The 27,835-nt window shown below is 47.4% G+C and overlaps 2 protein-coding genes across 4 annotated transcripts in view; one reads left to right on the top strand and one right to left on the bottom strand.

Moving 5' to 3' along the window:
* The window catches only part of LOC138723966 (alpha-2-macroglobulin-like), a 39,279-nt gene extending 23,242 nt beyond the window's left edge, over nt 1-16,037 (top strand). Inside the window, 17 exon segments of the mRNA XM_069863544.1 lie at nt 722-848; nt 1,447-1,568; nt 4,470-4,521; nt 5,132-5,215; nt 5,342-5,518; nt 6,434-6,518; nt 7,073-7,229; nt 7,531-7,605; nt 9,598-9,763; nt 10,757-10,980; nt 11,559-11,777; nt 12,079-12,206; nt 12,561-12,651; nt 14,159-14,227; nt 14,397-14,499; nt 15,087-15,128; nt 15,871-16,037. Of these exon segments, the coding sequence (XP_069719645.1) occupies nt 722-848; nt 1,447-1,568; nt 4,470-4,521; nt 5,132-5,215; nt 5,342-5,518; nt 6,434-6,518; nt 7,073-7,229; nt 7,531-7,605; nt 9,598-9,763; nt 10,757-10,980; nt 11,559-11,777; nt 12,079-12,206; nt 12,561-12,651; nt 14,159-14,227; nt 14,397-14,499; nt 15,087-15,128; nt 15,871-15,896 (1,947 nt within the window). The 3' untranslated portion in view covers nt 15,897-16,037.
* A 5,128-nt stretch (nt 16,038-21,165) lies between these two features.
* The window catches only part of LOC138723980 (alpha-2-macroglobulin-like), a 31,003-nt gene continuing 24,333 nt past the window's right edge, over nt 21,166-27,835 (bottom strand). For 2 of the 3 annotated variants that reach the window (XM_069863568.1, XM_069863576.1), the window contains exons 28-36: nt 27,439-27,604; nt 26,222-26,445; nt 25,425-25,643; nt 24,996-25,123; nt 24,551-24,641; nt 22,976-23,044; nt 22,704-22,806; nt 22,075-22,116; nt 21,846-21,943 (exon numbers count right to left, since the gene is read on the bottom strand). In XM_069863568.1, the coding sequence (XP_069719669.1) occupies nt 21,861-21,943; nt 22,075-22,116; nt 22,704-22,806; nt 22,976-23,044; nt 24,551-24,641; nt 24,996-25,123; nt 25,425-25,643; nt 26,222-26,445; nt 27,439-27,604 (1,125 nt within the window). In that variant the 3' untranslated portion in view covers nt 21,846-21,860. Of the gene's footprint in view, nt 21,333-21,845; nt 21,944-22,074; nt 22,117-22,703; nt 22,807-22,975; nt 23,045-24,550; nt 24,642-24,995; nt 25,124-25,424; nt 25,644-26,221; nt 26,446-27,438; nt 27,605-27,835 lie in introns of those variants that run through there. The other variant, XM_069863583.1, reaches the window with a different exon arrangement.

Raw genomic sequence — 27,835 nt, 5'->3', positions numbered from 1 at the left:
CATATAAACACCTCATAAGGTATCACATCAGATTCACTGGAATATGCAGGCTTCCTGTGATTTATTGCATCTGCACCTGAGACACTGGGCAGAACTATATAGCTTTACTATTCTTACCTGCATTCTTTCACCAGCAAAAATACTCAAGAGAGAATTTAGGAGGTGATTCAAACAAAATCTCCATAACCTGTGCTCAGTTTTTTAATATAGATTTTTATTCTAAAAGGAAGCTGACAGAAGCAGAGGAGATGATCCAGCCGTTTCAATGCACTCTCATTTATTTTGCTCTTTCCTGTTTTGTTCACTATTTTCAAGCTCTTTATTCCCCTCTTGCTTGTTCCCATACTAGTTTTCTACTGCTACTGTTTTACCTCTTCATCTAACTAATCCTGAGGGGGTGGAAGGCTTTAATTAGTGGCTAAGTTTGTAGTCATTGTTTTGCCTTTACACACAAAACTGGTCCATGCTCTCCATTTCCCAGAATTTACTTCCTTTCCAAAGATGCACATCCTGTTCTCTACACTTACCTCCCCAATCCCTTGCACTTCTCAGTCTTCTCCCAGTTTGTCACCCAGTTCTTGCTCTGCAACATCTATAAGGTGCTCAGTCCCACAGTATAACCAGCTCCACTCCCCATTTCCATGTACTGCGCTGTCTGAATCTGCAATTCCATCTTGTCTGCAATTCCAATCTTAATGACACCTCTTTGTACAATCGGCAGGTCAGTGTATCTCTGGCTGAATCTACTGATTTCCTTGCTACACCCACAGAGAAGCAAGAAGAATCCTACTGCATCTGCATGAATGAAAGGAAAACTGTTTCCTGGGCAGTAGCACCAAGATCTCTAGGTAAGAGATTCGACAACAAGAAAATACTGGCACTGGATACATGTGGATGATGTCAGACCTTTGGTGTGAAGAGCTAGGTAACTTCAGACTTGTCTGGAAGGTTCTTGACTATGTCAGAAGTGACAATTCCGACTCTGAGTTTGAGACACTACTCCGGGATGCAGTTTCCAAGTCCTAAACAAACTATTTAAGTGTTGTCGACCATTGTTTTCTATAACATTTGCATAGAAATCACAAATTCCCTTAATATGTTCAGACATTCCTGTTGTGGAGCTGAGAATGTCTTATCTCAATTTGGTTACATCTAAAAACCTGTAATCAAAGTTTACTTTCTCTGAAGTCTCCCAGATCAAGACTGATTTACAGGATCTATACCTCCACTACACTTCTTGCTGATGGAGTAACACCTGCTTGGGTGGCCATCACAAAGGAGGTGGCCTGGAAGGCTGCAGCTGGATCAAGATAAAACACTGTCTTGGGTTTAGTTCTCCTCCTGGAAAAGCTTCTCTGTAACACAGCAGAGAGTGGCCAGTACAAATACCAACTCACACTTCACTGACGCTGCCCAGCAGGGCTGTTTGACCTTTGTTTCCTCTAGGGCATGTAGAGTTCTCGGTGACCGCTGAAGCCCTGCAGAACCAGCAGCCCTGTGGGAATGCCATTGTGGAGACCCCTGAGAAGGGACGGAAGGACACAGTCATCAGACAGCTGCTGGTGGAGGTATGTGGGCTGCTGAGTATGGAGGCACAGGAAACTAATAATTTCATGCTCCACAGCAACAGTTCCTGTACAATATAGGTTTTCTGATTTAGCCATGGTAGTAGCAATGATGGCCTGTGTGACTCTTATTCTGGATGCTTTTATAAAAGAAGCATTGATAAATCTCACAAAGGCCAATAAAGCACCTAAGTCATAATGTTGCCATCTCATAACAAAAGCAGGGTATTACATTACATAGTGGGACAGTAATAATAAGGCAGGTAATAATAACAGGTATGTCCCAGATACATCATCTGAGAGATAAATGAGAACTCCTTGGGTTTACCTGTAATAAATCACAGGGTAGGCTGTAAATGGAAGACTTGCCGGAAACCTTATGCAGCTCCTCCAGCATAAGGGTGGTACTCTGGAATATGGAAGAGTCATGACAATCTACAAGTATTGCCAGACAAACTGCCGTTATTGTTTTGAATTCGTTTTATTACACTTCTAGAATGTTCGAAACAGTATGAACTAGCTTTTTTATTTTGCATTCTTTTGTACATTTTTTTCATAAGCAGTGTTTTGCAATGATAAAACCACAGTATTTCCCATGATAAATAGCCAGTCATAAAATTAATCCACAGTATAAGACTCCCTCTGATATTAATAGCAAGCAAAGAGTACTAGCTTGTTGTATAGTGAAACATCCCATCATAATTTGGTCAGTCCTATGCATTCTACCCTGAATCTAATGATAGAACAACAATCTTATCTATCAGGCTTCTTTTTAATTTTTATTTTATTATTTACACAATAATTTGATTGTGTAGTGCATTTCGTGTATCAGGGCACAGGTAACTGTTAAACATTTAAGGAAAACTTCCTAATTTCAAATATGCCTTCAGGAAAAAGAGTGTTTATTTTGTTCTTTGAAGACACTAGAAGATCAGAACTATAAAGTCTTTACTCCCAGATGGTGGGGGAGTGAAAAATAACTGAATGAGAGCTAAAATTACTTCTGTCAGAATGTCTGAGAGATTACTGGTCTTGTCCTGTTATTGTAATGAGGTAATTAATCTACAGCAAGCCCTGACTGCATAGAACCAGAGATTAGCATCCAAGGCTGAACAATTAATTATCAGGGTGGATACAGTGTAATTTGCTTCTGGCTGCATTGTCCCAAACACAGGGATGTCAATATCCCCTGCAACAGGCAGTGCACCCTGGGGAGAGAGAAGGGAGTGTGCCAGAGCCCCTGAGGGATCTCTTGCCCCTTGAGAAACCAAGCCTCACTGAGAGCTAGTTGGGAAACAGGATGTTCTCTCACCCAGGAATTTCTCTGCTGGAAAGGAAAATCTTTCAAATAGTTACATATTGTAGGTTTTAATTTCCCATTAAAATGTTCAAAATCAAACAAAACAATGGATTTCGCATTTATTTGCATTTCAGAATGACATACTGAAACAAACAAGAAGGTGCCTTTTCAAACAGAAACATTTAGCTCTGTCATAGTTTAGCTCAAGTCATAAATGCTTGGTTTTTTCCTTCCCTCCCCTTTTAATCTTTCTCCCTCTTCTCAAACTGAAGAATGAGAGGCAGTGTATTTTAATTGTGTGAGAAAGTGAAAAAATACCATTCTTTTACATGCTGGGAAAAAAGTTTCAGCTTGCAAATGTTGGGAACCAGTAATGAAGGAATGTGAACCATCCTATTTGAAGGTTAAAAAAACCTGGTAAGAGGACCTCACTGAAATCAACTCTGACAAAAAAAATGTTTTCTAGTATATATTTGATTCCTGAGTGCTATGCAGAACGTTTTGGACCAGCTTAACAGAAAACACAGCTTCTTTGCTGACTTCAAAAGTTAGGCTGGAAGTTTTTGAAACAGGATACAAATTACCCTTTAAATGTGACCATAAATTGCTAGCTGACTGTGGCATGTATTTAAAGTTTAGTTGTTGTACTGCTTGTGGGAGTATTGGAGTGCTCTAGTTGTCACCACATAAAGCTCTTGCACAAGATATCCTACCTACTTTTTATCAGCCTGAAAACTTGTGCTGGATTGAGCTGAGGTGGGCAGCACCTTGGAAGACAGAGCCCTTGTCATGGTTGAAACCCAGCCAGCAGCCAAGCCCCACACAGCTGCTAGCTTGCCTCCTCCCAGACACAGTGGGATGGGGAAAAGAATGAAAAAAGTAAACTCATAGGCTGAGATAAAGATGGCTTAATTAGGACAGTAAATGAGAGAGAGAATAATTACAATAATAGAATACAGAAAACAAGTGATGCACATACAGTAGCTCACCACACAAGGACTGATGTCCAGCCCATCTCCAAGCAGGAATCCCTCACATGGAATACCCCTTTAGCCAGCTTGAATCTTGGCTATACTCAGCTTCTTGGTGTATCTCCCCACTGGCAGAGCATGGGAATCTGAAAAGTCTTTTATTTAGTATAAATACTACTTAGCAACAACCAAAACCAGCAGTGTGTTATCAGCGTTATTCTCATACTAAATACAAAACAGCACTCTACTAGCTACCAGGAAGAAGACTATCGCAGCTGAAACCAAGTCAGCCCTGTGGCTCTATTAGCACTGTTGGTAGCAGCGCCACACGCTATCTTGTATCATAAACTGTGAAGCTGCAAGGTCTCTCTGAGTAATAAGAAAGGAAAGGGCATGAAATTTCATGATTGCAATTAGCCCGTATCTTATCATCCCGAGTTATCCTCAGCTGAGGAGGAAAAAACTTTGTACGCAATTTCTAAAGACTTCAGTATAATGAGGTTATTACCACAGGAGCATTTATGAGTATTTGGTTTTCTTAGAGTTCCTTTTAGTTTCCCTCTTGATATTTCTCCCTTTTCTTTGTGGTTGTTTCTCATTTTGTGCTCTTTTTCTTGTTTTTTTTTCCCCAAGCCGGAAGGGGTTGAGGTGGAAACTACCTACAACTCTGTGCTCTGTGCATCTGGTGAGAGCCTTTCTCTTTCTAAAACTTTATTTGCTGAGATAGAGACTAAAGATGAAGAGAGAAGGCAAGGTGCTCTGCTCTGAGAAGAAAAGTATAGGAATCTGACAAAACTGAACAAACCATTTGAGTATCCAACTGGTATTGAAACTTATTCCTCCTAAAGGAGAAGAGCTGAGGCTGTAGTAGCCCCTGCAATTACAGAGGTGAAAGCATATCTCTTAGGAACTGAGGCTGGCCAGGTTCCGGTGGGTCAAGAATGTCTGTGATTCAATAGGGTTATCTCAAATGTCTTTCATGAAATAGGTATAAAAAGAAAAACGGGACTCTACCAGGTCTGCCCTCCAAAGAAGAAGAGGCCAAAAAAATATGCTGGAAAGTACCTTTGTCAGTCAAGGCCAGCTGAAAGTGCCACGTAGAAGTCCATGATAGTCTGTGTGTGAGGATATTGCAGGCCCAACACAAAATTTGCAGAATGGGAAGCTTCCACAACAAAATTACAGATGAATGGACTTGTTGAAGGCAGGAAATCCCTGTGTCACCCTCTTAGGTGCTAGCTGTGCATGTATATTTATCCAGAATTGTAACAGAATTGACCTGTATTTTATCCCAGAAAAGTCAATGTCAGAGCCAGTCTCCCTAGTTCTCCCAGAGACTGTGGTGGACGGCTCAGCCAGAGCGTATTTCTCAGTACTAGGTAAGTGAAGCGTTCTTAAAGTGTCACATGCTATTTTGAAACACTGCCATACTTCTTCAGTCTGCTCAGTCTACTAGCAAGCCCTGAACTGTGCTAATTTACACTGTAAATTGTCCCATTCCCCAGGTGACATCATGGGCACTGCCATGAAGAACCTGCACCAGCTCCTTCAGATGCCATTTGGCTGTGGTGAGCAGAACATGGTCCTGTTTGCACCCAACATCTATGTCCTGGACTACCTGAACAAGACAGGGCAGCTGAGTGAGGAGGTCAAATCCAAGGCCATTGGATACTTAGTGAGCGGTGAGCTGGGACATAGCTTTTGCTTTGCGCTTCATTCCTTCCCTTGGCATCTGTGTAAGAACACTGTTGGCCACTGGCATGTATGATTTGGAGGAGGCTGTCCTGGTGCATTGTCTGGAAGGGAACATTTGGTAGGTCAGTGTACATAATGCAGTATCTTTACAGAAAGAGTGAAAGAATCCTGCACTCAGATGGAGGTGTGGAGTGAGAGAAGGTAGCATCCAAACAGAAACATTGAAGAAATACAGGACTGACAATAACTCAGAGTTCTCTCCATAAGAAAACGGATATATGAAATACCTAAACCAGGCTGTGAACATTAATTATGGCAGCCACTTATGTAGATCTCTGACTCTCCTTAGGATTAAGATTTAGAAAGTATCACATACCTTCAACTAGGCCAGAATTCCAACACACTAGCTAGGACATTTTGGTAGACATAACAGCAGTACATATGGACACAGTGAGTATCTGCTGACTGACAAGGAACTTTTTTTACTCAGTTATTTTGCAGAAAAATTACACTTTCTCAAGTAAAAATTATACTATTTTCTGTGTCCCTATCTTGTGTGGGGCTCACCTTTGTATTCAGTTCTCCTCTAGGAACCATTTTCCTATTTCTCTCAAGCCTGGGATACGTTTACATCTCCTTATTGAGTCTAGGGCAGAGAGTAGTAATGACCATAGATAGCCAGTTTCCAAGTGTTTTAGGAGAGAGGAGGAGCTCAAGGATGGAGGTGCTTGGAGCACCTCCAAGGTTAAGGTTTGTCTTAACTTCTGTTGTTAACACTGAGCAGCACGGCTCACACTTGTGCCATGAGGGAGACACTGTATCCCACATCTTCTACATTTCCTTTGCATGGCTCCTTGAAAAGCACTATGACAATCTAATTATCCTTCCACTCTCCATTTCAGGGTATCAAAGGCAATTGAAGTACAAACACTGGGACGGTTCTTATAGCACCTTTGGGCCACGTTATGGGCAAGTTGGGAATACCTGGTAAGACTTCAGTACCACTGGGTTTTCATTTCTGCTTTTCATGCCCTCCCCTTCCTCAGCATTCTCCTGTGCTTGGCCATTGTTGAGGTTGAAATAGAGGTGGAAATGACATTGTAATCATGACATCACAGATCACAGGCATAGTCAACGTGAAATAATGGAGCGCGGAAGGTTCCTAAGGGAGATGCCTTTTAGGTTTGCAATGCTGCACTTGTATCTACTTACCCCCCATGATGCTCTTCTTCAATTCAAGCGAGGGTGACCTGCAGGACGCCTTAGATACCTTTTGTTAGCAGAAGATGCTGATGAGTGCCCAGAATGCTATTGCCTGCCAGCTCACAGCCATCAGGTTTACGAATGGCAGGCTCCACTTAGCATTTGACCCTGCCTCACCAAGTCACTAAAATAGCTCACAGTTTCTGAACAGCCCACTGTGATCAAATCCTGTAGCCTCCACTGCTTTCCGCCAAAACAATGATGCCTACATGGGCCCTATGACCTGTGACAGATACAGGGCTGGCTCAGAATATTTCAGTTCCCTCTGTCACTTTCAGGCTCACAGCCTTTGTCCTCAAGTCCTTTGCCCAGGCCCGATCTCACATCTTCATAGACAACAGACACATCCAGGATGCTTTGGTGTGGCTCACTCAAAAGCAGAAGGAGAACGGCTGTTTCTGCAGTTCTGGGACACTCCTGAACAATGCCATGAAGGTAATGTGTCTGCCTGGTTGTCTCCGCATGGGCTTTGTGAGGCTGGAACTTGACCATAAGTCACTCGGAGACCAACAGAGCTATTTCAGCACTTGCAGATTGGGGATGAGGGGGAGTTAAAGATATGGGCTATCACAGAACCTGGAAGAAGCCAACAGCCAACTTCAGAAGAAGTTCTGAAGGACTTATCGTGAAAAGGAGGCTAGGAAGAATTTGTCCCTACAGCCTGTAGATACATAACATAGGAGGGGAGCCAGTGGTGCTGTGTGAGATGAATATCTACTTTTGTGGTCTCCTGCAGGGTGGAGTGAACGACGAGCTCACACTGACGGCCTACATCACTATTGCATTGCTGGAGATTCCTCTGCCTGTAACCGTATGTGTAACCCCACCCTGAGCCACAGATGGTACCAATATGCCCTGCTAGTGGCTCCGTGAATTATCAGGTCCCTTTATCTTTTTAAAGAAGGCATCCTGTCTGAATAGCCTTTCCATTCAAGCCTATATCAGAATAACATTCTTCCTCCATTTTCCTTCATTGTCTATTCCTGTCTCCCACATACACATTTCACTTCATCTTTTTTTTTTGAATACTTTAGTAAAGAACCATGCTTTTGTTCCCTTAAAAGAGTACAACTTTGATTAACAGTGAATTAAATAACATTTAAATCTATGAAATGAGAAAAATAGGCTTCCTACATCCACAAAAACTTCCTTTTGTTTGTTGGAAGAGTACATTCCTGTTGGACCACTTGTATGGGCCTATTGTGTTGACACAATAGCGCAGGTTTGTGAAAAAGAAAAAAGGTGGCTCCCTCAGGGATTCATTCTCATTTTCTCTGCCTGTTCCAGATTGCTTTGTTGGAAATCCCCATCCTTAATGCTTGGGGAATAAGGTATACCTATAGGCAATAAGGTATACCTGTAGGGAATATCATAAAAGGTATTCCATGAAAAGCGCAAAGCCTATTTAAAAGCAATGTGGGTTGGGTCATTTTGACTCCTGAGGCTGTAATCCCTTCTCTGTAAGACAAGCCTCTGGTGCAGGTAAAATTGGGTTGTGAATTGTAGCAGAAAGACTGCTGAGCCAGGACGGTTGCTGGGCTGCTGTAATCCCTCTGCTCCAAATGTAGTAGGGACTCTTTCATGTTGATTTTTTTTCCCCCTGTATTGTGATAACTAGCAGGAAGAATTGTTTTGTCAGTGGGTGACATGAATGACATTAACTTCACCAGAAGGGTATTCTTCCTTTGGTATGTCTTCTGTTTAGAAGGCAAGCTCTCAGACAGAACTGTATTGGACAATAAGGATGACTTTCATCTCCCTGTCTGAGTCTAGAAGTGCCATTGAAGGGGTTGCCAGAATTTGATTGGTATATGGATGTACGTCAAGTTAAGCTGCGTGAACTCTTTAGCATAGCTCAGCCCCTAATTAATGCTATAAGCAAGTATACAGAGTATTTCTGTAAGTGAAAAAAGCCATATTAGACCCCTCATAAAAAACATTCTAGTATTGTTGTGAGCATGTGTATCTACTGCCATATCCTGTCATTGGAGTGAATTCCTTCCCAACACTTACCTGACAAACAGTAGTAAGCATAGGAAACTGCAGGTGAGGCACAGACCCTACCAATTTTAATTTTTTTTTATGCTTTCCTTTCTCAAAGGCAGCTGAATTACTTCTCCAAAAGTGGCCACAAAAGATTTCATGTTCTATTACATACCCAGTGAAGGCAAACTACAAAGCCACTGAAAAATAAGTCTTTTCCTTCTAGACAGTTAATCAAGCTATAGATGTTAAGCTTCAGATCACAGCATGCCCCCTGAAGTGGTACTGCTTTGATTTTATACCAGTTTTTCCATCACAAATGAGGAATAGTTGTGTGTCTGGCAGAAGGCTTTGCAAAAGGGGAACTAAACAATAACCAGGAAAGGATAGAGCAGAGGCTGAAAGCACAGAACAACCTTTGTGTGATGTCTGGAGGAGGAGAGCAAGTAATCCAGTATATCTGCAGAGAGGAAGCATACCAGAGAACTCTCCCTGCCCTGAGACACTGTCGGGAAAGTAATTCTTTTCAAGACTGAAGGCTTAAGGAGGGCCTTCACATTCTTTATATCAAACCAGAGAAAAAATCATTATAACAAGATGTATTGAAGAAAAACAAATACAAGATAAGGAACAGCCTTTGGCTGCCCATATATACAGGGGTATTGGACCTGGAGGGGAAGGGATATGCAATGGCTCAGTCTTTGTCAAACAGGGCAGTGGCGATGTCAAGGGTACATAGGTACGATCTACTTCCATATGTTCTAAGATGGACCTCAGTGTCAGCTCTGGCTGCTCCAGCTTCATCTTTCTCTCTTTCCAGCACTCAGTGGTGCGTAATGCTCTGTTCTGCCTGGAAACAGCAGCAAGTGAGAAAGAAAACCATGTCTACACCAAGGCTCTGATGGCTTACGCCTTTGCCCTGGCAGGGAAGGAGGGGAAGCGGAAAGCATTGCTTAGCTCACTGGAAAAGGAAGCTGTGAAAAAGGGTGAGTGCTCCTGGTAGGCCATCGCTTTCTTCTAACCCACTGGTGTTATGTCTCCCCTTAACAAAATGTTATTTGTTGTTGGGTTAATGGCTGCAGCACATGGCTTCTCTGGAGGAGGAGGCTGATGGAGGGAGAGGAAAGATTTGTGCACAGGGATTGCGTTTTTGATAACCCTCTCTCAGTGCCTATTCCTACTTCTTCACTCCTAGTTCATCAGGAAACACCAGGCATCATTCCCACCGGTGCTGAACTGAAGGGTAGCTCTGCTGGCATCTGTCCTCAGCTCAGGCCTGTTGCCCCAACAGGCACTGCTTAGTAAAGACTCAGTACTGTTTATGGCCACTGCTTCATTCCAGTGCATTTAGACCAAAACTGACCTTGTACAGCAAAAGTGGTGATAAATCAAGGAAAATCTGCATGTGCTGAAAGAGAAATTGAACATACAGACCGTTCTGGAGTCCATAGCAGAAACTCTGAGTCTTCCAGGAAGCCATGTCATGACTTGGAAGCATTCTGGGAAAGTCAGGCCAGGCAGTGGGTTTGCCCAAGAGTTGGGCAGCAAAATTGTGAAGGATGTATCCCCAGCACCTCTTGCCTTTTCCACTTGCAGGTGACTATCAAGCCCTTGTCATATTTTTGGGGTCATTTTGCCTCACATGGCTTGTCACAGCCTGTCCCCAGCATCTCTACTCCAAAAGGAAGGAGTGTCATCCTTTTTAGGTCCCTCGAGGTGCTCAAGTGCACAAATACCTGTGTGAATGTGGAGTTTAGGACAAAGTGGTATCCAGGACTGAGGACTGAGCCTCAACAGTCTCAGACTAGTTGTAAATCTGTAGCAAATGTAAACCTAACTCTCCCACTTCATCCTGCATGACAGGCGCATCCTGGAGCCTCTGTCCTCCCAACTGGACTGGCAACAGAACAAGAACTGCCCTTCCATAACTACTAATAATTGCCTTTTGTCTTCTCTCCACTCTCCTTGCTCTTGTGAAGACGGGTCTGTCCATTGGCAGCGGCCTGGGAAAGAGCCCGAGGTTGATCTCCCTTACTATCACTACCGAGCTCCGTCTGCCGAAGTGGAGTTGACAGCCTACGTGCTCCTGGCTCACCTCACCTCGCAGCCAACACCCTCCCAGGAGGAGCTGTCATCTGCATCTCTCATTGCAAAGTGGATCAGCAGTCAGCAAAATCCCAGTGGAGGCTTCTCCTCCACCCAGGTGAGCTGCTTCCTTCCTGTGTCCTCAGACATCAGTGTCAGAAGATGGGAAGCATCAGAGACCTGTGTGGGAGCACAGTAAGCTTCACCAGAGCAGGGAATGTATTATGTCCCTGCAGCATCTCCCATGGCTGCCAAGGTCCCAAGAGGCTAGAGTATGACTTGTATGTCAAGTAGTGCCTCTGGGTACAACTGATCCAGAGACCTGGTTTCCTTGACGCAGTGGAGCAGATCGGTGGGGACCCAAGGGGTGTGTGTCTGTGCCACTGGAGAGAGCTCCCACTGCCATTTGTTTGTTTGTGCACGTGAAGTTGCTGCTTCTCCCTGTGTGGAGCAAGCAAAGGCTGCGCAGAGTTCCACATCAGGGTCCTCAAGGAACACACAACCGCTGGACAGAGGACACAGGAAGAGAACAGAAACATGCAAAAGCGGCTTCACCCTCTGTGCTTTGTACTTATGACTGGAGAACATGAAGAGTGGAGGAGAGGGGCCTGCCATCAGCAAAGGGCAGGCTGTGGGAGAACAGGCTATGGGAAGGCTGACTTTATCCCTCTGAGTGCTGAGACCCATCTTTTTCAGGACACAGTGGTGGCTCTCCAAGCCCTGTCCCTGTACGGAGCTGCCACCTATGCCAAGAGCGGAGCAGCTTCCAAAGTGACCCTGCGATCTGGAGCGGACTTCCAGCAAGACTTCCAAGTGGATCCCAGAAACCGACTGCTGCTCCAGCGCGTGCCCCTGCCCCAGGTGCCAGGGGAGTACAGCACCGAGGTGTCTGGCGAAGGATGTGTCTATCTGCAGGTGAGGGTCATGGGGACAGGTGGCATCCTGGGAGGAGAGGACCTGCCAGGCAACATCCAGGGCGAGGGCAGAAGGGACAGGGCAATGGGAGGAGAGGGAGGAAAGGCTTTGGGAGAGGGAAGAGGGGAAGAGGAGAGGTGTGTGGAGGAGAAATGAGTAGAAAGAAAGGAGTGAAAGATCCGCAATGTGGAGGAGCTGTGAGAATGGGAGTAGGGAGGCAGGACAGGGAGAGGATGGTGTCTGTTCGTGTGCTGAGCATGCACACACGCATGCTCAAACAGAGCTGCTGGCTCTCCCCTAGACAAGCCTGAGGTACAACGTGCTGCCGACGCAGGAGGATGCACCCTTCATGCTCCATGTGTACACAATCCCAGAGACATGTGAGGAGTCCAAGGCTCTGAAGGTCTTTGACATAGGCATAAATGTCAGGTGAGTCTGCTTTTGGCTCTGAGCCTTCTTAAGAATCTGCGGGTGCTGGAGGTCTGGCAAGCCAGTCTGAAAGCCCTGGGAGGGCAGTGCATCCCCAGGAAGGCGGGCAGGAAGCATCTGGGCTGGCATGAGAGGCTGTGGAGGAAGGGCATGTCCTGCAGTGTTGGAGTTGTGTGAGCAGCCCAAGGCTGGGCTAGCGAGGGGCTGCAGAGCTGGCTAGGATGGTCTGGCATAGCTGGAGAAGAAACTGTTGGACTGTCAGGACGTGGGGGATTACTAAGTGTTATGGGAGAGATGGAAGTTCCCCCAAGTCTGATTTGCAGTGCCCTGACTCTTTGCTGCTTGGTTCCTTAGTTACACTGGGGAGCGCAATGAGTCCAACATGGTGATTGTTGATGTGAAGACACTGTCCGGATTCATCCCCGTGAAGTCCTCTGTGAGGAAGGTAGGAGCCTGTTTGTCAAACAAGCCACATCCAGCTTCTTATCTTCCAGACACCTTCCAAGTGTCTGTAGCAAACTAAAGGATTTCAGGGTCTGAATCAGCTCCATCTTGCCATGGATCTGGACAGGCTGGACCGCTGGGCAGAGTCCAATGGCATGAGGTTTAACAAGGCCAAATGCCGGGTCCTGCACTTGGGGCACAACAACCCCATGCAGTGCTACAGACTAGGAGAAGTCTGTCTAGAAAGCTGCCTGGAGGAGAAAGACCTGGGGGTGTTGGTTGAGAGCCGACTGAATATGAGCCAGCAGTGTGCCCAGGTGGCCAAGAAGGCCAATGGCATCTTGGCTTGTATCAGAAACGGCGTGACCAGCAGGTCCAGGGAGGTTATCCTCCCTCTGTACTCGGCACTGGTGAGACCGCTCCTCGAATACTGTGTTCAGTTCTGGGCCCCTCACCACGAGAAGGATGTTGAGGCTCTGGAACGAGTCCAGAGAAGAGCAACAAAGCTGGTGAGGGGGCTGGAGAACAGGCCTTATGAGGAGCGGCTGAGAGAGCTGGGGCTGTTTAGCCTGGAGAAGAGGAGGCTGAGGGGTCACCTCATTGCTCTCTACAACTACCTGAATGGAGGTTGTAGAGAGGAGGGTGCTGGCCTCTTCTTCCAAGTGACAGGGGACAGGACAAGAGGGAATGGCCTCAAGCTCCGCCAGGGGAGGTTTAGGCTGGACGTTAGGAAAAAATTCTTTACAGAGAGGGTCATTGGGCCCTGGAACAGGCTGCCCAGGGAGGTGGTTGAATCCCCTTCCCTGGAGGTGTTTAAGGCACGGGTGGACGAGGTGCTGAGGGATATGGTTTAGTGTTTGATAGGAACGGTTGGACTCGATGATCCGGTGGGTCTCTTCCAGCCTGGTTATTCTGTGATTCTGTGATTGTTGTCTCCACATTTGCCATGCACAGTTCTCTTTACATACCTGGCTCAAGGACAGCACAAGGGAGACAATGTCATGACTCTAGGAAAAGCAGGCTAGTGTATTCTTTGGACACCGGGTGGATGGACAGCTCTATTATCTGTACCCCAAGAGCGCCCTAGAAGCATTGTGTGTGCACAGGTCACTCAAAAGTAGCGGTGTTCCTTTTTCTTCCAGCTGATTCAACACCACCTTATAGCACTGCATCTGGTTATATCTTGAGTCACTGTTTGAGATGCTGAACAGGTGCATGGTCTGGACAATAAAGGCGATCCCAAGACACCGCAGAACTTTCATGTCAGAAGGGATGTATGTTTGCTGAGCTGTTCCATCACTGTGCTTGAGCCAGTGCCCAGTCCCTGCTAGATGCAGGCCCTACTTCATCAGCTAGGGTGGCCGTGATAACCTAGTGGCACACCAAGGAGGCAGTTCCATGCTGCACATTTAGTTCCAGGAGCACCCCAGTGTTCCATCCACAGGGCTGTGCCAGGGGCACAGGGAGAGCACCCTCAACACTGTAACATCTCGGTCTTCTTTCTTCAGCTGGAAGGTCATCCGGTTATTGAGCGCACAGAGTTGAGTACCAACCATGTCCTACTGTATCTGGAAAAGGTGAGTATCCAAGGCAAGGATGGGTGAGGAACACAGGCATTGGGACATTTGGACACACAGGATGAGAGAGCAGAGAGAGCAGCGGGGCTGGAGCCACTCACAGGCATCGGGAGCGCAGGGCTGATTGGAGCTGCCCCTGAGCCCCCACCACCTGCCTTCCCTTTCCTAGCTGAGGAGTGAGACCATCAGCTTCTCCTTCACGGTGGAGCGGGACATCCCCGTGCAGGGCCTGAAGCCGGCACAAGTGAAGGTCTACGACTACTATGAGACAGGTGAGTGTGGGGCTGAGGTGCCCATGGGGCAAGGGTAGCAGCCGGACGCAGGGAGGCTGGCAGGAGCAGGGGGACCCACAGCTGCCCCTGGCTTGTGCCCTTCTACACGCTGCTCAGTTCTCTAAGTGCAGAGGCACCCAGATAGAGCAGCCACGCTGCAGGCAGAGCCACATGCGCAGGGGGTCCCGTGTTCAGATCCAGACCCAGGGTGCCGCTGTGCCCTGTACTTCCAGGCAGATGCATTGTCCGCTGTGCCTTAGCTGTCCTGGCTGCTGCACCAGGGTGGCATCGACAGAGTCCCGTGTGCCCTGTAGCGTGCTGGGAGAATGGGCTGAGCAGCCCTTGGGCACCCCGGTGCGGAGGCTGGCTGGGGCTGCTGGTGCTGAGTAGCTTTGCCTTGCTGCAGCCACCCGTGACAGGGCATGGCTGGGGCTCCCCTCACCCAACTGGGATCTGAGGGAAAGCTCAGGGTGCTGGCAGCGTCTGCTGTGGGGCCTGAGAGAAGCATCTGTCTGGCACCCATCCCTCTGCCAGGAGTGCTGAGGGGCTCTGACACCCCATCCTCTCCCTTCCCTTCTGTTTTCCAGATGAGTTTGCCACACAGGAGTACAACGCTCCCTGCACTGCAGGTAAGGTGCACAACGACAAGTGAGATGTTCCTGCATAGGCTACTGCAGGTTGTCTCTAATTAAAGTCTTTGTAGACCATGGGTTTCCTCAGCCTGAGGTTTCAGCACTTATCTTCACTGGGCCTATTGCAGTCTCTAGGCATGCCTCAAGACTGCAATGCTGCCACCCCATGCCCTCTGTGACGTCAGATACAGTTTTCATTTTGGCTCACTGAGAATGGTAATACCAGTGCTACTGCCCTGGTTTGCACAGAGGCACTTGTCATTTCCTGCATGTGTGTGTGTCGTATTGTAGAAATAAGGTTAAACCTCCCCTTGCATCTCTGCCTTTTTCAGGGTCACTTTTGCCATGCTGTAGTACAGAAGGGTACTGTAGAATTGTCTCCCAAACTTCTCGGTGAAATATTGACCTTATTCACGTGTGTCCAGGCTCTGCTCAGGGTCACTTTTTACTTTCCTTTGGGAAGCCCAGGTGCTGAGAGGGAATGTGCACTGGGATGGCTCTTCTGTCTCTGAGATATCTCTGCCTCCTCTCCCCTCTCTGTAGCATGGCTATCTTGGGCATGTCCAACCATTTTCATTCTATTATCTGTCTGCAACTGGACATCTTTAGGTGAAGCAGTTTCTCAGATTTTAACAGGGCCTGAACTTGCATAGCCACCAGAACACAGAGAAGGTGGCCAGAGCTCTGGACACTGCTTCCCCAGGATACTTACCCCACTCTGTCTTTTTCCTACCTCTAGCCAAGGCTGAACAGGGAAATGTCTGAAGAGCACATCTGATCTGAGTCTTGCTGGATCAGATAGCATGCCCCTAGAAGATTGCTGAGAGGGGCTATTGAAATGTTGGATGAAGACACCTCGACACCAAAAAAGGAAGTAACGCTGTAAATAAATCATTGTGATTCTCATCAGATGCCTCTGGCCTTATTTTTTGTTACTGTGTCTTTTATCTCCTCCCATCCATACCTCAGACTGTGTAATGCCCAAGATTTAAATCCAGAGCCATCCACAGCAAGGCAGTGTTTGGCAACTCCTCAGGAATACCAGGAAGCAGACAGCTTTTGGCAGTGAGCTTTGTCTCCATACTTGCCAGATCTCCAGGAGGAGAGGAAATCCTACCTGATCCATTATGCACTGGAAGCTTGGCTCCCTGCCTGTAAAAGTGGGAATGTTCTGCAAGAAAATCCTTGGACATAAATGTCTGATCACGTCACCTTCGATCCCACTGTGAAATCACTGCTATGAGGTAGAAGGACAGTGTAAACCTGTACAATCTGAACTTTTGCAGTAGATCAGATTGAAGTGAAGGGAAGACCTGTGGACTTGCCCATTCTAGCAATGAAGACATTGTCTGCTTGCTTCTAAATAGCCGAAGTGAAATCAAAGAGGGACTGGGAACTTAACAGTGACATTAGTCAGACTTTCAACCAAGAAACACTATATGAGCCAAACTGCTTGCACTTTTCATTAGAATTTTATCCTCTTCCCCTCAAGGCCTATAGATATTTTTTGATGTTTTGAGTAATTTTTAGATATATTTTTTTCTTTCTCACAACTAGGCTTACAGTGCTTCAGCAGAATTCAGAGGGGAGACCCTGGATTCCAATCTGCTAGTTTGCATTAAACTTTTTGCATGTCAGTTTTCCAAATGATCATGTTCTCTCTAGTCTAGGTCACTACCAGGGGTGCAGAGGCAATCACCCTTAGTTCAGTAGGACATATGGCACTCTGTGTATTTTATATAACTGGTTCTATATGCAGAGGAGCCTTTGACCCTGCCAACATAAGCTTATGCAAACACACCTATAGGAGTCCCTCACATAGCTTCTTTCATGTACATCAACCTAGGCTGTCAAAACTGTAAGCCACCAATGCACTGAGAGACCTTCCCTTTATTGCAGGTTGTCTGCATCTTCTCCATTGTATTTCTTAGTCTACTAGCTTGTCTCTTTCTGTTTGATGGCCAATTTGGATGAGATTGGTCGAACTCTCAGACACATATTTTGTATGGTATACTGAGCATAGGGGGCACAATGCTCACTCATTCAAAATCCACTATTCTTGAATTCTCAGAGTGGTTTCCAAAGTTAGGTACCCCTGATTTGATTGAAGTGTTTGTCCCTGTTGCTCTGTTACTGGCCCTTGGGCTTCTTCTTTGAGTTCAAGTAACTTATTATCACTCTTGTCCCAGAAAGAAGGTATCTTCTGGTTCTTCCTGAGAGGTCCAACTAGTGTCCCTGTGGGATCACGGTGACGGGACTTGGCTCTTTCCAACCACGAGGGGGCGGGCTCTTCGTCGAAAAGCACTGTCTAGAGCGATAGAGAACATCGAGGCCACCAAAAGATAGCCCACAAAAGTAGCCTGTCAGACCTACCATGATTTCATGCTGCATTCTAGAACCTCCTGCCCGAGCCTGGCATATCTCTCTTTTCACTTAAGCTCTAATGCAGTTCTGCTCTTAGCCCTTTTCTTCCTACTCTGAGCATGAAACCATAGCTCCAGCAGAGAACTTGTACTTGTTCCAGTGATACTGAAGATCTTTGCATTGTCATTGCCCATGTGGGTGTCTCAAGACCCTCTTTTCGAACTCCTCACTGTGTGAAGAGGCCAATTTGTGCTAGCCCCTTTTATAGCTGTCCCTCTGCTGTGGGGTCATGAGCGACTGACTATACTGGAGAGATACAGTGCCAGCTGTGACTGTACGTTAAGGACAAGCAGGTTCAAAAGTGCCAGGTCTGCAGACTTGTGCATGCAGACACAGGTCTGCAAATGCAGACCCTCCTTTACAGCTGGCTGTATTTGGATGGCAACAGCTCCTTCATTTTCATTTACTTTTTGGCAATTACTCTGTCATGGTTATGGTGTCCAATCTTTTCTACTTCGAATGAAACAAAATAATCATCACGATAATTTAATTTAAAAGTCTGTAAAATCACTAGAGCATGTTCCATTCACAAAATCTGGACAATGTTTTTCTGTCATGGAAGGAGTTAACACTGTGTTTTGCTGCCACGTGGTTTTAAATTAGACGACACATAACTATTGCCCATGGGCAGCCACATCACTTACCATTTTGGGCCCATATCTGTAAAGCTGTTTAGTATCTCTCTGTTTGACTAGGCTGCGAGTCATCAAATTCACTTACTTGCAGGTCCTTGCAGGCTTACCATGTAGGAAACTTTAGCAAGGCTACCTTAATGAAGTACAGGACTGTCTGAACATTGAATTTCTATCCCCATGGAACAAGGATTGCAAGCTTCAAAGGCAAATCAGAATGGTCTAAAATCAAACCTGTTTCACTCAGCAACTAAAATGTGTGTTGCTTTGGAAAAGTAATTGCCTCAACGTAGGAAATTAGATGCTTTTACTATTTCTAAATCAAAACAAATGCAGTTAATATTCACGCTTGATTAGAAATTTTGTTCAGCTTTCACTGAAGCTACTTCATTCCATAGGACTGTCTGAATATGATGTGTTAAGAAAGGTCTTGCATGAGTAAATGCCAAGCACCATAGGAGATAAAGTGACATAATATTAGTATCTAGCAAAATAGATGAAGAGCTTTATTTGTTCTAAATAACACTGTTTGGACAGGTACACTAAAAAAAAAAGGGGTTGTATGTTGGATATACAATAAGCCATGACACCTAACAATAAGTGTTTCGTGAGAATAGATAGTCATGTAAGATCTTTCTACTATTCAAAAGTTAAAATCAGAAATTAATGGGACAAACCCAAGAAAAGCAGAGCATTCCTCAAGGTATCTAGGAGGACTATGGACAGTTTCACCAAAGCAACTTCATGATTTAAGTCAATGGGCTATTTAAACTAGGCTTAGGTAGGTAGGTTACTGGCAAATGCCATTAGTTTCTCCTTGGGGATCTCCAGGAGAAGCAGGCACAAGATACACAACTTTCTGGGAGGAGTTGGTATGGGGCACATCACAGAGGTTGAATTTCATGTAACATTCCCTGATCATCCAGGCTATCTACTGATGGGAGACATCAATAGGCACCTGCAGAGATCATTTCAATCAAAGTTATAGTTTCTAAGCCAGAGGAGAGAAATTGTTGTCTTGAAGTACATGTTCCCTGTTGATTAGACGGGATCTCAGAAGACAGTTTCAGAGTATGTAACACTGAGAGGTATACATTAGAAAGGCTGACTCCAACTTAAATCATTCTCAGCCCTTTTGCCCTGCTCACAGACCTGGCACTTTTGAACCTGCTTGTCCTTAACGTACAGTCACAGCTGGCACTGTATCTCTCCAGTATAGTCAGTCGCTCATGACCCCACAGCAGAGGGACAGCTATAAAAGGGGCTAGCACAAATTGGCCTCTTCACACAGTGAGGAATTCGAAAAGAGGGTCTTGAGACACCCACATGGGCAATGACAATGCAAAGATCTTCAGTATCACTGGAACAAGTACAAGTTCTCTGCTGGAGCTATGGTTTCATGCTCAGAGTAGGAAGAAAAGGGCTAAGAGCAGAACTGCATTAGAGCTTAAGTGAAAAGAGAGATATGCCAGGCTCGGGCAGGAGGTTCTAGAATGCAGCATGAAATCATGGTAGGTCTGACAGGCTACTTTTGTGGGCTATCTTTTGGTGGCCTCGATGTTCTCTATCGCTCTAGACAGTGCTTTTCGACGAAGAGCCCGCCCCCTCGTGGTTGGAAAGAGCCAAGTCCCGTCACCGTGATCCCACAGGGACACTAGTTGGACCTCTCAGGAAGAACCAGAAGATACCTTCTTTCTGGGACAAGAGTGATAATAAGTTACTTGAACTCAAAGAAGAAGCCCAAGGGCCAGTAACAGAGCAACAGGGACAAACACTTCAATCAAATCAGGGGTACCTAACTTTGGAAACCACTCTGAGAATTCAAGAATAGTGGATTTTGAATGAGTGAGCATTGTGCCCCCTATGCTCAGTATACCATACAAAATATGTGTCTGAGAGTTCGACCAATCTCATCCAAATTGGCCATCAAACAGAAAGAGACAAGCTAGTAGACTAAGAAATACAATGGAGAAGATGCAGACAACCTGCAATAAAGGGAAGGTCTCTCAGTGCATTGGTGGCTTACAGTTTTGACAGCCTAGGTTGATGTACATGAAAGAAGCTATGTGAGGGACTCCTATAGGTGTGTTTGCATAAGCTTATGTTGGCAGGGTCAAAGGCTCCTCTGCATATAGAACCAGTTATATAAAATACACAGAGTGCCATATGTCCTACTGAACTAAGGGTGATTGCCTCTGCACCCCTGGTAGTGACCTAGACTAGAGAGAACATGATCATTTGGAAAACTGACATGCAAAAAGTTTAATGCAAACTAGCAGATTGGAATCCAGGGTCTCCCCTCTGAATTCTGCTGAAGCACTGTAAGCCTAGTTGTGAGAAAGAAAAAAATATATCTAAAAATTACTCAAAACATCAAAAAATATCTATAGGCCTTGAGGGGAAGAGGATAAAATTCTAATGAAAAGTGCAAGCAGTTTGGCTCATATAGTGTTTCTTGGTTGAAAGTCTGACTAATGTCACTGTTAAGTTCCCAGTCCCTCTTTGATTTCACTTCGGCTATTTAGAAGCAAGCAGACAATGTCTTCATTGCTAGAATGGGCAAGTCCACAGGTCTTCCCTTCACTTCAATCTGATCTACTGCAAAAGTTCAGATTGTACAGGTTTACACTGTCCTTCTACCTCATAGCAGTGATTTCACAGTGGGATCGAAGGTGACGTGATCAGACATTTATGTCCAAGGATTTTCTTGCAGAACATTCCCACTTTTACAGGCAGGGAGCCAAGCTTCCAGTGCATAATGGATCAGGTAGGATTTCCTCTCCTCCTGGAGATCTGGCAAGTATGGAGACAAAGCTCACTGCCAAAAGCTGTCTGCTTCCTGGTATTCCTGAGGAGTTGCCAAACACTGCCTTGCTGTGGATGGCTCTGGATTTAAATCTTGGGCATTACACAGTCTGAGGTATGGATGGGAGGAGATAAAAGACACAGTAACAAAAAATAAGGCCAGAGGCATCTGATGAGAATCACAATGATTTATTTACAGCGTTACTTCCTTTTTTGGTGTCGAGGTGTCTTCATCCAACATTTCAATAGCCCCTCTCAGCAATCTTCTAGGGGCATGCTATCTGATCCAGCAAGACTCAGATCAGATGTGCTCTTCAGACATTTCCCTGTTCAGCCTTGGCTAGAGGTAGGAAAAAGACAGAGTGGGGTAAGTATCCTGGGGAAGCAGTGTCCAGAGCTCTGGCCACCTTCTCTGTGTTCTGGTGGCTATGCAAGTTCAGGCCCTGTTAAAATCTGAGAAACTGCTTCACCTAAAGATGTCCAGTTGCAGACAGATAATAGAATGAAAATGGTTGGACATGCCCAAGATAGCCATGCTACAGAGAGGGGAGAGGAGGCAGAGATATCTCAGAGACAGAAGAGCCATCCCAGTGCACATTCCCTCTCAGCACCTGGGCTTCCCAAAGGAAAGTAAAAAGTGACCCTGAGCAGAGCCTGGACACACGTGAATAAGGTCAATATTTCACCGAGAAGTTTGGGAGACAATTCTACAGTACCCTTCTGTACTACAGCATGGCAAAAGTGACCCTGAAAAAGGCAGAGATGCAAGGGGAGGTTTAACCTTATTTCTACAATACGACACACACACATGCAGGAAATGACAAGTGCCTCTGTGCAAACCAGGGCAGTAGCACTGGTATTACCATTCTCAGTGAGCCAAAATGAAAACTGTATCTGACGTCACAGAGGGCATGGGGTGGCAGCATTGCAGTCTTGAGGCATGCCTAGAGACTGCAATAGGCCCAGTGAAGATAAGTGCTGAAACCTCAGGCTGAGGAAACCCATGGTCTACAAAGACTTTAATTAGAGACAACCTGCAGTAGCCTATGCAGGAACATCTCACTTGTCGTTGTGCACCTTACCTGCAGTGCAGGGAGCGTTGTACTCCTGTGTGGCAAACTCATCTGGAAAACAGAAGGGAAGGGAGAGGATGGGGTGTCAGAGCCCCTCAGCACTCCTGGCAGAGGGATGGGTGCCAGACAGATGCTTCTCTCAGGCCCCACAGCAGACGCTGCCAGCACCCTGAGCTTTCCCTCAGATCCCAGTTGGGTGAGGGGAGCCCCAGCCATGCCCTGTCACGGGTGGCTGCAGCAAGGCAAAGCTACTCAGCACCAGCAGCCCCAGCCAGCCTCCGCACCGGGGTGCCCAAGGGCTGCTCAGCCCATTCTCCCAGCACGCTACAGGGCACACGGGACTCTGTCGATGCCACCCTGGTGCAGCAGCCAGGACAGCTAAGGCACAGCGGACAATGCATCTGCCTGGAAGTACAGGGCACAGCGGCACCCTGGGTCTGGATCTGAACACGGGACCCCCTGCGCATGTGGCTCTGCCTGCAGCGTGGCTGCTCTATCTGGGTGCCTCTGCACTTAGAGAACTGAGCAGCGTGGAGAAGGGCACAAGCCAGGGGCAGCTGTGGGTCCCCCTGCTCCTGCCAGCCTCCCTGCGTCCGGCTGCTACCCTTGCCCCATGGGCACCTCAGCCCCACACTCACCTGTCTCATAGTAGTCGTAGACCTTCACTTGTGCCGGCTTCAGGCCCTGCACGGGGATGTCCCGCTCCACCGTGAAGGAGAAGCTGATGGTCTCACTCCTCAGCTAGGAAAGGGAAGGCAGGTGGTGGGGGCTCAGGGGCAGCTCCAATCAGCCCTGCGCTCCCGATGCCTGTGAGTGGCTCCAGCCCCGCTGCTCTCTCTGCTCTCTCATCCTGTGTGTCCAAATGTCCCAATGCCTGTGTTCCTCACCCATCCTTGCCTTGGATACTCACCTTTTCCAGATACAGTAGGACATGGTTGGTACTCAACTCTGTGCGCTCAATAACCGGATGACCTTCCAGCTGAAGAAAGAAGACCGAGATGTTACAGTGTTGAGGGTGCTCTCCCTGTGCCCCGGCACAGCCCTGTGGATGGAACACTGGGGTGCTCCTGGAACTAAATGTGCAGCATGGAACTGCCTCCTTGGTGTGCCACTAGGTTATCACGGCCACCCTAGCTGATGAAGTAGGGCCTGCATCTAGCAGGGACTGGGCACTGGCTCAAGCACAGTGATGGAACAGCTCAGCAAACATACATCCCTTCTGACATGAAAGTTCTGCGGTGTCTTGGGATCGCCTTTATTGTCCAGACCATGCACCTGTTCAGCATCTCAAACAGTGACTCAAGATATAACCAGATGCAGTGCTATAAGGTGGTGTTGAATCAGCTGGAAGAAAAAGGAACACCGCTACTTTTGAGTGACCTGTGCACACACAATGCTTCTAGGGCGCTCTTGGGGTACAGATAATAGAGCTGTCCATCCACCCGGTGTCCAAAGAATACACTAGCCTGCTTTTCCTAGAGTCATGACATTGTCTCCCTTGTGCTGTCCTTGAGCCAGGTATGTAAAGAGAACTGTGCATGGCAAATGTGGAGACAACAATCACAGAATCACAGAATAACCAGGCTGGAAGAGACCCACCGGATCATCGAGTCCAACCGTTCCTATCAAACACTAAACCATATCCCTCAGCACCTCGTCCACCCGTGCCTTAAACACCTCCAGGGAAGGGGATTCAACCACCTCCCTGGGCAGCCTGTTCCAGGGCCCAATGACCCTCTCTGTAAAGAATTTTTTCCTAACGTCCAGCCTAAACCTCCCCTGGCGGAGCTTGAGGCCATTCCCTCTTGTCCTGTCCCCTGTCACTTGGAAGAAGAGGCCAGCACCCTCCTCTCTACAACCTCCATTCAGGTAGTTGTAGAGAGCAATGAGGTGACCCCTCAGCCTCCTCTTCTCCAGGCTAAACAGCCCCAGCTCTCTCAGCCGCTCCTCATAAGGCCTGTTCTCCAGCCCCCTCACCAGCTTTGTTGCTCTTCTCTGGACTCGTTCCAGAGCCTCAACATCCTTCTCGTGGTGAGGGGCCCAGAACTGAACACAGTATTCGAGGAGCGGTCTCACCAGTGCCGAGTACAGAGGGAGGATAACCTCCCTGGACCTGCTGGTCACGCCGTTTCTGATACAAGCCAAGATGCCATTGGCCTTCTTGGCCACCTGGGCACACTGCTGGCTCATATTCAGTCGGCTCTCAACCAACACCCCCAGGTCTTTCTCCTCCAGGCAGCTTTCTAGACAGACTTCTCCTAGTCTGTAGCACTGCATGGGGTTGTTGTGCCCCAAGTGCAGGACCCGGCATTTGGCCTTGTTAAACCTCATGCCATTGGACTCTGCCCAGCGGTCCAGCCTGTCCAGATCCATGGCAAGATGGAGCTGATTCAGACCCTGAAATCCTTTAGTTTGCTACAGACACTTGGAAGGTGTCTGGAAGATAAGAAGCTGGATGTGGCTTGTTTGACAAACAGGCTCCTACCTTCCTCACAGAGGACTTCACGGGGATGAATCCGGACAGTGTCTTCACATCAACAATCACCATGTTGGACTCATTGCGCTCCCCAGTGTAACTAAGGAACCAAGCAGCAAAGAGTCAGGGCACTGCAAATCAGACTTGGGGGAACTTCCATCTCTCCCATAACACTTAGTAATCCCCCACGTCCTGACAGTCCAACAGTTTCTTCTCCAGCTATGCCAGACCATCCTAGCCAGCTCTGCAGCCCCTCGCTAGCCCAGCCTTGGGCTGCTCACACAACTCCAACACTGCAGGACATGCCCTTCCTCCACAGCCTCTCATGCCAGCCCAGATGCTTCCTGCCCGCCTTCCTGGGGATGCACTGCCCTCCCAGGGCTTTCAGACTGGCTTGCCAGACCTCCAGCACCCGCAGATTCTTAAGAAGGCTCAGAGCCAAAAGCAGACTCACCTGACATTTATGCCTATGTCAAAGACCTTCAGAGCCTTGGACTCCTCACATGTCTCTGGGATTGTGTACACATGGAGCATGAAGGGTGCATCCTCCTGCGTCGGCAGCACGTTGTACCTCAGGCTTGTCTAGGGGAGAGCCAGCAGCTCTGTTTGAGCATGCGTGTGTGCATGCTCAGCACACGAACAGACACCATCCTCTCCCTGTCCTGCCTCCCTACTCCCATTCTCACAGCTCCTCCACATTGCGGATCTTTCACTCCTTTCTTTCTACTCATTTCTCCTCCACACACCTCTCCTCTTCCCCTCTTCCCTCTCCCAAAGCCTTTCCTCCCTCTCCTCCCATTGCCCTGTCCCTTCTGCCCTCGCCCTGGATGTTGCCTGGCAGGTCCTCTCCTCCCAGGATGCCACCTGTCCCCATGACCCTCACCTGCAGATAGACACATCCTTCGCCAGACACCTCGGTGCTGTACTCCCCTGGCACCTGGGGCAGGGGCACGCGCTGGAGCAGCAGTCGGTTTCTGGGATCCACTTGGAAGTCTTGCTGGAAGTCCGCTCCAGATCGCAGGGTCACTTTGGAAGCTGCTCCGCTCTTGGCATAGGTGGCAGCTCCGTACAGGGACAGGGCTTGGAGAGCCACCACTGTGTCCTGAAAAAGATGGGTCTCAGCACTCAGAGGGATAAAGTCAGCCTTCCCATAGCCTGTTCTCCCACAGCCTGCCCTTTGCTGATGGCAGGCCCCTCTCCTCCACTCTTCATGTTCTCCAGTCATAAGTACAAAGCACAGAGGGTGAAGCCGCTTTTGCATGTTTCTGTTCTCTTCCTGTGTCCTCTGTCCAGCGGTTGTGTGTTCCTTGAGGACCCTGATGTGGAACTCTGCGCAGCCTTTGCTTGCTCCACACAGGGAGAAGCAGCAACTTCACGTGCACAAACAAACAAATGGCAGTGGGAGCTCTCTCCAGTGGCACAGACACACACCCCTTGGGTCCCCACCGATCTGCTCCACTGCGTCAAGGAAACCAGGTCTCTGGATCAGTTGTACCCAGAGGCACTACTTGACATACAAGTCATACTCTAGCCTCTTGGGACCTTGGCAGCCATGGGAGATGCTGCAGGGACATAATACATTCCCTGCTCTGGTGAAGCTTACTGTGCTCCCACACAGGTCTCTGATGCTTCCCATCTTCTGACACTGATGTCTGAGGACACAGGAAGGAAGCAGCTCACCTGGGTGGAGGAGAAGCCTCCACTGGGATTTTGCTGACTGCTGATCCACTTTGCAATGAGAGATGCAGATGACAGCTCCTCCTGGGAGGGTGTTGGCTGCGAGGTGAGGTGAGCCAGGAGCACGTAGGCTGTCAACTCCACTTCGGCAGACGGAGCTCGGTAGTGATAGTAAGGGAGATCAACCTCGGGCTCTTTCCCAGGCCGCTGCCAATGGACAGACCCGTCTTCACAAGAGCAAGGAGAGTGGAGAGAAGACAAAAGGCAATTATTAGTAGTTATGGAAGGGCAGTTCTTGTTCTGTTGCCAGTCCAGTTGGGAGGACAGAGGCTCCAGGATGCGCCTGTCATGCAGGATGAAGTGGGAGAGTTAGGTTTACATTTGCTACAGATTTACAACTAGTCTGAGACTGTTGAGGCTCAGTCCTCAGTCCTGGATACCACTTTGTCCTAAACTCCACATTCACACAGGTATTTGTGCACTTGAGCACCTCGAGGGACCTAAAAAGGATGACACTCCTTCCTTTTGGAGTAGAGATGCTGGGGACAGGCTGTGACAAGCCATGTGAGGCAAAATGACCCCAAAAATATGACAAGGGCTTGATAGTCACCTGCAAGTGGAAAAGGCAAGAGGTGCTGGGGATACATCCTTCACAATTTTGCTGCCCAACTCTTGGGCAAACCCACTGCCTGGCCTGACTTTCCCAGAATGCTTCCAAGTCATGACATGGCTTCCTGGAAGACTCAGAGTTTCTGCTATGGACTCCAGAACGGTCTGTATGTTCAATTTCTCTTTCAGCACATGCAGATTTTCCTTGATTTATCACCACTTTTGCTGTACAAGGTCAGTTTTGGTCTAAATGCACTGGAATGAAGCAGTGGCCATAAACAGTACTGAGTCTTTACTAAGCAGTGCCTGTTGGGGCAACAGGCCTGAGCTGAGGACAGATGCCAGCAGAGCTACCCTTCAGTTCAGCACCGGTGGGAATGATGCCTGGTGTTTCCTGATGAACTAGGAGTGAAGAAGTAGGAATAGGCACTGAGAGAGGGTTATCAAAAACGCAATCCCTGTGCACAAATCTTTCCTCTCCCTCCATCAGCCTCCTCCTCCAGAGAAGCCATGTGCTGCAGCCATTGACCCAACAACAAATAACATTTTGTTAAGGGGAGACATAACACCAGTGGGTTAGAAGAAAGCGATGGCCTACCAGGAGCACTCACCCTTTTTCACAGCTTCCTTTTCCAGTGAGCTAAGCAATGCTTTCCGCTTCCCCTCCTTCCCTGCCAGGGCAAAGGCGTAAGCCATCAGAGCCTTGGTGTAGACATGGTTTTCTTTCTCACTTGCTGCTGTTTCCAGGCAGAACAGAGCATTACGCACCACTGAGTGCTGGAAAGAGATAACCAGCAGTTGGAAGGCTGGGGAGAATTTTTTTTTTTTTTCCCCTTACAAATGACACATCATTGCACTGAACTTTGAGGATCGGTCTGGCAGAATGAGATCTAGGAAGCACGGTACAACATGTCCCAGATATTCCAGAATTAATAGCAGATAATTCTTATATCCCAAGGCTCAATAACCAAGTCCTTTTTCCAATCTTAAGCAAATTCTGGGTTGTAC

Source organism: Phaenicophaeus curvirostris, chromosome 1 (assembly GCF_032191515.1).
Source record: "Phaenicophaeus curvirostris isolate KB17595 chromosome 1, BPBGC_Pcur_1.0, whole genome shotgun sequence".
NCBI lineage: Eukaryota > Metazoa > Chordata > Aves > Cuculiformes > Cuculidae > Phaenicophaeus > Phaenicophaeus curvirostris.
The sequence above is the reverse complement of the archived record's forward strand: the minus strand, read 5'-3'. Positions and strand labels throughout refer to the sequence as shown.